General features: G+C 39.6%; 1 protein-coding gene across 1 annotated transcript; it reads right to left on the reverse strand.

Annotated features, from left to right (window-relative positions):
• Positions 1-403: 403 nt before the first annotated feature.
• LOC112631311 (aldo-keto reductase family 1 member C4-like) lies at positions 404-11,875 on the reverse strand. The gene is made up of 3 exons (XM_025396249.1): positions 11,761-11,875; positions 8,484-8,651; positions 404-568 (listed from the first exon to the last, which is right to left on the reverse strand). The coding sequence occupies exons 1-3, from the start codon at positions 11,842-11,844 to the stop codon at positions 404-406; spliced, it is 417 nt and encodes a 138-aa protein (XP_025252034.1). The 5' UTR covers positions 11,845-11,875.
• Positions 11,876-12,178: the final 303 nt, after the last annotated feature.

Raw genomic sequence — 12,178 nt, forward strand, 5'->3', positions numbered from 1 at the left:
ATTATGGTTTCCTTTTTAAGACTCACCCAGACTGGGTTCCACCAAATCTACTTCAGCTTAAAATGGGAGAGATAATGGAAACTCACTGTACCACATGTGCAGTGATTTTTTTTTGGCACCACAGCTGCATGAATCTCTACATCTGTGAACATCCTAAGAGATGGACTCAGGAACCCCAATTAAGACAGGGTCTTAAAGGTGGCTATCATTATTTTCTTGAGTTTTTGAAGCAGAGGCTTTTGAGGTTGATGTACTGTCTTCTGTTGTCATCATATATTAGACAAGAAGGTTTCACTATTTATTCAATAAAGCATGTTAGACATTATACTTGGGACTCTTCTCCCATGTAATAATACCTACATCCTCCTTAGAAGCTTAATTCAACCATCATCATAAAGGATGGTCATGCTGACAACAGAAGAGAAAGAAGTTTGATCTCAAGATTCCTTACCTTGAGAGCCATTGGGAAATGAATAAGATAGAGGTCCACATAGTCCAGTTGAAGTTTTTTCAGTGAGCTTTCCAAGGCTGGTTGGACCAACTGTGGTCGAAAGAAAGTGCACCAAAGCTGCATGGTAAAATAAAGGATTGATGTTGAATAAAAACATGAGCCAATTTTATTAGTTTGCTTCACCTAATATTTAGACATTTTTCACCATTCCAAACTGATGACCCCTGGCAAAAAATATTCCCTTTGTTTATTTTTATATGACCTACCCATATGAAAGCTATTCTATATTGCATATAGTGTTAGTACAACTACTGAACAATGGAATTAAAATTTTCAAGGTAAAAATTGGTATCAAATAATAATTCTGATTATCTGAACTGTGTTTGAGAGAAATTGTAAAGCATTTGAATAGTCTAATTTTCTCATCCATTGAACCCGATGGCTAAGAATAAGTATTCCTGTTTAGAAACTGAAGAGCAAAAAGTTGTTACATGCTGACACGTGTTGAGCATCATTCAAGATACTTTTGTTATCTGTTGTTTCACACTCATAGGGCTCTCTTATGTTGTATCTCCCTGCCTCCCACACTCTTCAATGAAAAGGACAATTGAGATTCAGAATAATAAGATACTGAAGAAAGTCATCCCAGACATAAGAAAAACTAAAATATGATTATAGGTCACTATTAATCTGTAGTCTAGGTTAAACCATCCTGATTTGAGTTTTTTGTTCCCAAGATCATGGATCAGAGGCAGTGTTAGCATGACTCTCCCACTTGGAAAGACAGAATAGCGTGTAGAGATTCATAATGCAAACTTTTTTCCAGGAAGCAATGCGGTAACTGAATAGGAAAACTGAAAGAATCCACAGACCCTTTGAAAGAAGTGGCAGGCTGCAGCCTACACTGTGAGACAGATGAAAAACTAAGTGCCCAGAGTGTGAGAAGGGGAGAAACTGCCTCCAGTATACCCTTCCCCACCAGGGACTCTGAAAATTCAGGCCATGGGTGTAAGGCCTTAACCCTACCCAGGCTCAGAGCTGATTTAGGGAGAGGTGAGAAATAAAGTAGAAGCAGCAGTGACAAGTGCCACAAGGGTATTACCAATCTGCAGCATGGACTGAAGGAAGACATTTCTTATTTTATCTCACAGGGGACATCAGGGAAGTCAGCCAATCTGAACTTGGGGAGTTCAGGCACATGCCACAGATCGAAAGAGGCTCCCAGCTGAATTTCATGATATTAATATTATCTCGAGTAGGGATGAGCTCCTTTGGCCAGAACTCTGGAGGAAAGCAGGAAGTGTGCTGCAGACAAATGCAGAAGCCTGGCACCTGGCCTTGCAGGTGGATGGGCAGGACATAGCTTGAAAGCCAAAGTTGCTATCTCCACAGGAAAAGCTTATGGCCCATGGCAAGTCTGAGTTCTGTGCACAGGCTGCTTGGAACTTAGTTCAGTGCTCTTAGAGCACTGTGGAACTGGGATCTGCTTCTAACTGCATGTGATCTTGGTGAGGCTTACTGCCACTAGCTACTCCCTACTCCATGTGTGAACGCTTTTGTGCAGCAAAGGCAGTTATGCTCCCCTTTGGAACATTACCCCAGTAGTCTGAGCACCATCCCCTGATGCTCACAGCAGCTGTAGCTAGTCTCCAGAAACTCAGAGTGCATACTTGCCTAACCCGGACCATACTTGGTTGTGCCCCTCCACCCACCCTAGTAGCGTAACACACAATAAATTTTTAGAAAATTTATGGCCCTGCCCGTCACCTGAGAAACCAGAATACCTCCCCAGGGCAACATAAGGGAAGTTCAAATCTCACTGCTACCACCACAGCTGGTGCTCTTTTGCAAGCGCCATCTCTTGGTTGGAGGCCAACCAACACAGTTCATCACAGAATATCTAGGTAGACTAACACTGCACCCAGCTAGGAGAAAACTTGTGCATGATCTCAGCTACCACCATTGCCTGCAACTACCTGGCCAGACAGAAGTCCTGAGTGTGGCCATGGGACAAGTTTGCTACTATTATAACCAACATTTGAGAAAGCCAGCACATCAGGGCTATCTATAATCAAGACATCTCAGAGTCTATGTCACTTCCCTGCCTTCCCCATGACAGCTGGAGCTGGTACCCACTGCTGGGAGACTTGAAGACAGGCCACATCACCGAATCCCTTGCAGATATTCCCCAGCACTAGTCCGGAGTGAGGCAACCTCACTGCTGGGTGGCTAGACCCAGAAGAGCAATAACAATCACTGTAGTCTGGCTCTCAGGAACTCCTACTCTCAGGCTAAGGGGATCGCATCACATCCAGGGAACATTCCGTGGGACAAAATAATCCAGAGAGCAGGCCTTGAGTCTCACATCTTTCCATAGGTGGAAAGTTTCAGCAGACACACAATTGCAGTGCTGGGTTCAGTAGGGAAAGTCTAAACCTCTACTCACAACAGTCAAGCAGCCTTGGTGCTCATGAAAGGTCTTAGAGAAGGCGTGGTCTTTCCCCACTTGTCCATCACTGCAGACAAAGCTAGGGCTTCTCTCAGAGGAGCTCAGCATTGGTATACCTATAGCCAGCCTTCCTGTAACATTTCAGCATGACTGCATCCCCACAGGAGGAGCACTTCTCAGGTGCAGGCTTCCATGAGCGGCAGTCATGATTTCTCCCTACTTGGAACATTTGCGTTCCTACAGACGAAAAGTGGTGCCTGTCTGATCTCAATATCCAGAACACTGGGACAAAAGAGGCTGGGAGGTGGATAGCTTTCCTGTCAGCCTGGCAGGTGAGCTGTTCAATTCCCACCTATGTGTGAGCACATGCGGTGTTTGGTTTTCTGTTCTTGTGATAGTTTGCTGAGAATGATGGTTTCCAGCTGCATCCATATCCCTACTAAAGGACATGAACTCATCCTTTTTTATGGCTGCATAGTATTCCATGGTGTATATATGCCACATTTTCTTAATCCAGTCTGTCACTGATGGACAGTTGGGTTAATTCCAAGTCTTTGCTATTGCGAATAGTGCCGCGATAAACATACGTGTGCATGTGTCTTTATAGCAGCATGACTTATAATCCTTTGGGTATATACCCAGTAATGGGATGGCTGGGTCAAATGGTATTTCTAGTTCTAGATCCTGGAGGAATCGCCACTGTTTTCCACAATGGTTGAACTAGTTTACAGTCCCACCAACAGTGTAAAAGTGTTCCTATTTCTCCACATCCTCTCCAGCACCTGTTGTTTCCTGATTTTTTAATGATTGCCATTCTAATTGGTGTGAGATGGTATCTCATTTTGGTTCTGATTTGCATTTCTCTGATGGCGAGTGATGATGAGCATTTTTTCATGTGTCTGTTGGCTTCTTGTAAATTTGATTGAGTTATTTGGAATAATTAAGGAAAACTTCCCTGGCCTGGCTAGAGATTTAGATATCCAAAGAAATCCTGGGAAATTCATTGCAAAAATATCACCACCAAGGCACAAGGTCCTGAAGCTATCTAAAGTCAACATGAAGGAAATAATTCTAAAAGCGTGAGACAAAAGCATCAAGTAACTTATAAAGAAAAATCTATCAGACTTAACAGGAGGCTTCTCAGCAGAAACCTTACAAGCTAGAAGGGATTGAGGTCCTATCTTTAGCCCCCTTAAACAAAACAATTGTCAGCTAGGAATTTTGTATCTAGCAAAACTACATCTCGTAAATGAAGGAGAAATAGTCATTTTCAGACAAATGCATAAGGAATTTGCCACTATCAAACCAGCACTACAAGAAATTCTGTAAGGAGTTACAAATCTGGAAACAAGAGCTCATTATGCACCACAGTAGAACCTCCTGAAAGCACAAAACTTACAAAGCCTATTAAACAATAACACAAAAAACCAAAGTATATAATAACTAAAATGATAAATAGAATAGTGCCTCCTATCTCAATATTAACATTGAACATAAGTGACCTAAGTGCTCCACTTAGCAGATACAAAATGGCAGAATAGATAATAAACCACAAACCAAATACCTTCTGTCTTCAAGAGACTCACCTAACACATCAGGATTTGTATGAACTCAAGATAAAAGGGTGAAAAAAAAGATTCCATGCAAAAATGGAAACCAAAAGTGAGCATGAGTTGCTATTCTTACATCAGACAAAATAGCCTTTAAGGCAAAAATAGTAAAAAAAAAAAAAAAAAAAAAAAAGACAAGGTCATTATATAATGACAAAGGAATCAATCCAACAGGAAGCTATTATAATCTTGAATTTGTATGCACCTAACACTGGAGCTCCCAGATTTATAAAACGATTACTACCAGACCTAATAAATAAGATAGCAGCACAATAATAGTGGGGGACCCAATACTCTACTGTACAGCACTAGTCAAATAATTGAGACAGAAAATCAAACAATGGACTTAATTGTACTCTTAAAAAATGGACTTAACGGATGTTTACAGAACATTCTACCCACCAGTTGCAGAATATATGTTCTTCTTATCAGCACATAGAACATTCTCCAAGATAAACCATATGATAGGCCACAAAACAAGTCTCAATAAATTTAAGAAAATCCAAATTATATCAAGTATCTTCTCAGAACTAAGTGGAATAAAACTAGAAATCAACTCTGAAAGGAACCCTGAAACTACAAAAATACATGGAAATTAATCTGTTCTTGAATGTTTTTGGGTTAAAAAAATCAAAATGACAAGTAATTTTTTGAAATAAATGATAATATTGACACAGTTATCAAAACCTCTGGGATACAGCAAAAGCAGTGCTAAGAGGAAAGTTCATAACATTAAATGCCTACATCAAGAAATCTGAAACAGCACAAATTCACAATCTAATGTCACACCTCTATGAACTAGAGAAACAGGAAGAAACTAAAACCCAGGCTAGCAGAAGAATAGAAATGACGAAGATCAAAGCAGGACTAAATGAACTGAAATAAAAAAATTACAAAAGATCAATGAAGCTAAAAGCTGGTTCTTTGAAAAGATGAACAAAATTGAGACCATTAGTGAGATTAACTAAGAAAGGAAGAGAAATCGAAATAAGCACTCAATTAGAAATGAAACTGGACACATTACAAATGATACCACAGAAATACAAAACAATCATTTGAGACAACTAAGGATACCTTTATGTGCACAGACTAGAAAATCTAGAGTAAATGGATAAATTCCTGGAAACATACAACCCTCCTAGATTAAATCAGGGAGAAATAGAAACCCAGAAAAGACCAATAACAAGCAGCAAGATTGAATCAACAACAACAAAAAAATTGCCACCAAAAAGTCCAGGTTCAGGTGTATTCACAGCTGAATTCTGCCAGACATTCAAAGAAGAATTGGTGCCAATCCTACTGAAACTATTCAAAAATATAGAGAAAGAGGGAATCCTGCCTAAATTATTCTATGAGGCCAGCATCACCCTAATACCAATACCAGGAAAGGACATAACAAACAAAAACAAAAAGCAGAAAAAGAAAACTGTAGACCAATCTCCCTGATGAACACAGATGCGAAAATCCTCAAGAAAATACTAGCTAACCAAGTCCATCAGCACATCAAAAATATATCATGATCAATGGGTTTCATCCCATAGGTGCAGGGATGCTATAATATACACAAGCCAATAAATATATCACACAAAGAGAATTAAAAACCAAAACCATATGATCACCTCAATAGATGCAAAAAAAAAACAATAAAATCCAGAATCCATTTATGATTAAAAATCCTCAACAAACTAGGCATAAAAAGCATGTATAACAAATCCATAGCCAACATCATACTGAATGGAGAAAAATTGAAAGCATTCCCCTGAGAACTGGAACAAGCTAAGGATACCCAATTTTTACCACTTCTGTTAAACGTAATACTGGAAGTCCTGGCCAGAGTAATCAGGCAAGACAAAAAAATAAAGGGCATCCAAATTGGAAAAGAGTAAGCCAAAGTATTGCTGTTTGCCAATAATATGATCATATACCTACAAAACCCCAAAGCCTCATCCAATAAGGCTCCTCTATCTGACAAATTCAATAAAGTCTCAGGTTACAAAATCAGTTTACAGAAATTAGTAGCACTGCTATTCAACAACAACCATGCTGAGAGTTGAATTAAGAATTCCGTTTACAACAGCTGCCAATAAAATCCCTAGGAATATGCTCAACCAAAGAGTTGAAAGATCTCTACAAAAAAATACAAAACACTGCTAAAGGAAATGATACATAAACAAATGGAAACACATCCCATGCTTATGGATAGAATCAATAGTATGAAAATGACCATATTCTAAATTCATATGAAACCACAAAAGGGCCTCAATAGCCAAGGCAATACTAAGCAAAAAGAAGAAATCTGGAGGCATTTTATTACCAGACTTCAAATTATACTACATGGCTATAGTTACACAAACAGCATGGTACTGGTATAAAAAATAGGAACTTAGATCAATGAAACAGAGAACCCAGAAATTAGGCCAAATACTAATCTTCGTTCGACAAAGCAAACAATAACATAAATTAAGGAAAATAACCCTATTCAATAAATGGTCCTGGGACAACTGTCAAGACACGTGTAGAAGAATAAAACTGGAAGCCATCTCTCACCATATGTAAAAACCAACTCAAGACGGATCAAAGACTTAAGTCTAAGACCTGAAACCATAAAAATTCTAGAAGATAACATTGGAAAAACTCTTCTTTACATTGGCCTGTACGTTGGCGTCAGCAAAGAATTTATCTCTAAGACCCCAATGCAAATGCACAAAAAGCAAAAATAAATGGGACCTAATTAAACTGAAAAGATTCTGCACAGCAAAAGAAATAATTATGTGAGTAAACAGACAACCTACAGAATGGGAGAAAATTTTTGCAAACTATGTATCCAGCAAAGGACTATTATCCAGAATCTACAAGGAACTTAAGTCACCAAGATAAAAACAACCCTGTTGAAAAGTAGGCAAATAACATGAATAGACATTTCTCAAAAGAAGTATACAAACAGCCAAAGAACATATGAAAAAATGCTCAACATTACTAATAATCAGGGAAGTACAAATTAAAATCACAATATCACATCACCTTCTGCAAGAATGGTTATAATTAAAAAGTTGAAAAAACAAGTTGGCATGAATATAGTAAAAAGAGAACACTTTTACACTGCTGGTAGGAATGTAAATGACTATAATCACGGAAAACAGTATTGGAGATTCCTTAAAGAACTTAAAGTAGATCAACCATTTGATTCAGCAGTCCCAATACTGGTATCTAACAAAAAGAAAATTCATTATATGAAAAAGACACATACACATGTTTATAGCAGTACAATTCACAATTGCAGAAATATGAAACCAATCCAGGTGCCCATCAACCAATGTATGAATAATGAAAATGTGGTATATATATATATATACACATCATGGAACAGTGTGTATATAAAAAGGAATGAAATAATATATTTTGCAGGAACTTGGATGGAGCTTGAGACCATTATTCTAAGTAAGGTAATTCAGGAATGGAAAACCAAACACTGTACATTCTCACTTTTAAGTGGGAACTAAGCTATGAGGATGTATAGACATACAGATTATATAATGAACTTTCAAGACTCAGTGTGGGTTAGGTTGGGAGTAAGGTAAGGGATAAAAGCCTACATATTGAGTACAATGTCCAGTGATCGCCTGACAGCTTCACTTAAATCTCAGAATCACTACTATAGAATTGATTCATGTAACCAAAATCAACTTGTATCCCCAAACCTATTGAAATTAAAATATGAATTCATAAAAAAATTACACTGAGCTGAGGCTCAACACTTAAAGTAATTTTCAAGTAATAAATTTGAACACAATAATGATGAGAAAGGCATCATCATTCTCTGCCTTTTATTTCAGTTTTAATACATGAATATGTGTGAATACATTGGAACTAATAAGCACAATTCACCCACAACTACTGAACCAGTTACAGAATTGTCATCTCCACACGATCACATTAAATACATGTGCATGCAAGCTCATCATAGGCACGGTACCTTTGAAGTGTAGAATATGTCTTCTCTCTTCACACTGCCGTCTGCAATCTTGCTTCGGATGGCCAGTCCAACCTGCTCCTCATTGTTGTATAAATAAGCAGAATCAATATGGCGGAAGCCAGCTTCTATTGCTAATTTGGTGACCTCCACAACTGTGTTCCTCGGAACCTGAAGGAGCAATGGAAAGTAGTAGTTGGTGATTAATGTGCTTGAGAGGTAGTGAAACAGGAAAAGTTCCCTTGTCCTCACAGGCTGTGCGATGGGGGTGTGGTCAGTGCTCCGCTGCTCAGACCTCTAGGGGAGCATACAGATGGCGGCAGGGTGTGGGGCTCCCAGCCCGCAGCAGTGTCTAGGTGTGGATGTTTACAGCTTCTGAAGCCCCACTGGGCGTGTGTTACAGGGTGCTCTTTCAGTTTTGTTCTTTTAGTTTTGCCATCTACAGGCTTGTGTTAACCAGCTCAGTTAGACCCTCTACCTTGTTGCAAGGACAGAGGGGCTTTCTGTATCCTGGATTCTTGCTTTGCTGCACCGGAAGGATCGGATCACACCTGGGCTTGGAGAATGAGTGCAGGGTTTTATTGAGTGGAGAGTGGAGATAGCTTGGAAGTCAGAAGGGGATGGAGTAGGAACGTTTTCCCCTATCAGCAACCTGGATTGTCTTTTGACTGCCTCAGTCATTCAGCGTCATTCTGCTTCTGTCAGTAGGTGGCCCGCTGGCGTGCTGGTGCCTTTTGGTGCGTTTCTCTAGAGGTCCAGTTGCCTGTGTGTGTGTTCCTCTGCCGATGTGCTCCTCTCAAAGTCCATCCGGTTCTGTCTCTGCCTTTCTAAGATTTGGGGTTTTTACAGGCACAGGATGGGGGCATGGCAGGCCAGGGTGGTCTTGGGAAATGCAACATTTGGGCAGGAAAACAAAAAAGCCTGTCCTCACCTAGGTCCCTGGAGGTGGAGCCCTAGCCAGGGACCACATCCTCCTCCACCCAGCACTTCCCTTCCCTGCTTCTGTATAATTTAAAGAGACCACGCTCTTCCCTTCCCAGCACTTCTGTATCAGTAGTTCAGGCACCAGCAATGACCTTCACAAAAATCACATTATCCTCGTGTCTTGGGTTAGTTCTACATGTGGAGTGATAAACCCATCCCAATTTGCTTTAGTCTTTCCTAGTTAGTAATAAAGATTGGGTATCCCTGGACCTCTTCAGTCCCAGGCAATTACTGGTTAATCACTAGCATGAAGTTCCCCAACAAAAACTTCAGATTTAGTCATTTGTTGGAAAAATTAACAAGACTCAACTTATAGTTATTATTTGAGACAGAGTCTCACTCTGTCACCCAGGCTGGTATAAAGTGGCACAACCTTGGCTCACTACAAAATCTGCCCCCACCCCCACCTTCTTCACCTTGGGCTCAAGTGATCCTCCCACCTCAGCCTCCCAAATAGCTAGGACCAGACAGGCACCATGATGCCCAGTTAAGTTTTTGTATTTTTGGTAGAGAGGGGATTTCACTATGTTACCCAGGCTCAAACTCCCGAGCTCAAGGGATCCACCTGGCTTGGCCTACCCAAGTGCTGGGATTACAGGCATGAGTCACTGCATACCCACTTCTCATTATTTTTTAATATAGTGAAATTAACACATGGAAAAAGGCACATGGAAGAAATTATGGTAAGAATACAGTGTAAGTTCCTATGATTAGTCTCTCAGTGATGTTGCAGGAAACACACTGACTTCCTCCAGCAATGTTGACTACAAGGGATGCTATTTGGAGACTCAATTCCCAAGATTTTAACTGGGTGCTGGTTACATTGACCCAGTCTGTATAGCACCCACCAAACTTCCAGTCTTGTAAAGAAAGCAGGTATACAGAAACCCTACACTTTGTGCAACCAGTTAATTATAGACAGCACCCTTATCAGTTAGGAAAGGGTGAGAAATTCAACTTCTCAGATACCAGCCAGGCTCCAACTTTGAAAACAGGTGCATCTACGGGTGGCAGTCTATTGTGTTGACTCCTTTCTACACAGCCATTAGCCATTCTGTGTGCATGACAGAACTAAATACTAGGAGTAAAGACATATACTCCAAGTATGTAGATTTATACCTAAGAAATTAACTGCAACCTGTGAGAGATTAGTAAAGTACGCTTTATCCCTAACAAATAAGATCAACTCTTTTAGGAATGATATAATTTCAGTGAAATTTAAAATTATTGACTTATCTACCAAATTTGGATAAAGATTTTAAAGGCATATTTTTTAAATGACAAAACCATAAATGAAACAATTTTCTATTTTAATATAAATATTTTGGAAGCTTTCTTTTTCTAGTGAAATTAAAAGGAACTAGATGCCAGGTCTCACTGCCTTCCCCTATACCAGCCCTGATCTTCTCTTTGCTGTGCAAGCACTCAAGGTTTACCAAAGCTAGAGCTTCTGTGTTGTGTTTTTCCTTACTTCCCCTTCATGCCAATTTGCATTACAAAGTGAACCACTCCTGTTAATGGTCTTCAGGGTGTTTCTCTGTAAATTCTTACAACATATAGTTGACCAAATTTAGACACAAATTTTATGTGACTAGTCCTTGTTAACACACTTAGTAGTCTTGGAATACAAGTTTTCCTCCAATGTAGAAATAGCTCAGTCTAGAAAAAAAGTCTCCATTTTGCCCACTTCTGTGTCGGAGGACCACCCCTATCATTTTGATACAAATTTCTTAAAGTTATTTTTCCCGTCAGGTAATTTTCCTACAGTTGAGAGTTGTACAGAGTATTACGTCCAGGACCAGTATTACTGTGCCATGCTCAAGGCCACACGGCAGCTCAGCAATACTATCCCAGCGGTTTTCATACACCCCATCTTCAGGCGCTGTTGCCACAAAGGTTTCTTTTGATCATGCCCTAGTGGAAGAATAAAAGATTTCTGCAACCACAGAAATAAATAGAGAAACCATTCTCACTGCAGTCATCTCCTACAAAGGGAACTATCAGGCAGTGTTCTTCAGCGTTGAGTTTTATATATTCTGCCAAGCTGGGCAATACACAGAAACAGCAGATAAAAACAGTGTACAAAATAAGCAGTAAATTACTGAATGACAGACCTCAGTGCAAAACGAACATTGACTACCTTTTCTCTTTGAACGTAGAATAGCTCTAGCCTAGTAAGACAGACCAGATGAGTCACGCAGAGTAACGGAAACACAAAGCTGAACAACCCAGGTCATCGTCCACTTATTCTAGCTTTGCTCTTTTAAATGCTCAACGCTGAAAATGTGATTATTACCTCTGGAGGTGCATAGGAGCCAAATCCCAATACGGGCATGAAGTGACCATCATTTAGCGCCACACGCTGATATTTGGGATCCATTGCATGCCACTTCTTTCACCAAGCAGATCCTGTTTCCTTTGTCAACATCTGGTATTTATATTCAGGGGTTATATAAACAATGGGCAGGCAATGTTGCACTGCTCCCTGGGGCTAATCGATGAAACGTAGGAGGAAGCAAGTGACAGTGTATTACACAAGATGTGAAGAAAACTGAATCCGGTTCACTTGTTTCTTATCAAAGAGAGTTTTTAAGTACATTATTATATAGTGAAAATAAAATATTTTTTCTAAAGTGAAATTTTCTATTCAGAATCCATCTATCTATATATAATAAACTCATCCCACAGATTTATAGAATGATTGGTGATCATGT

The sequence above is a fragment of the Theropithecus gelada genome, chromosome 9, assembly GCF_003255815.1.
Source record: "Theropithecus gelada isolate Dixy chromosome 9, Tgel_1.0, whole genome shotgun sequence".
In the NCBI taxonomy this organism is placed as follows: Eukaryota; Metazoa; Chordata; class Mammalia; order Primates; family Cercopithecidae; genus Theropithecus; species Theropithecus gelada.

Coding starts and splice junctions, on each gene's coding strand:
- LOC112631311 (XM_025396249.1), bottom strand. CDS start 11,844: ATGGATCCCAAATATCAGCGTGTGGCGCTAAATGATGGTCACTTCATG. Junction 8,652..11,760: donor GCTCCTATGCACCTCCAGAG/GTAATAATCACA, acceptor TTGCTCCTTCAG/GTTCCGAGGAACACAGTTGT. Junction 569..8,483: donor ACATATTCTACACTTCAAAG/GTACCGTGCCTA, acceptor TTTACCATGCAG/CTTTGGTGCACTTTCTTTCG.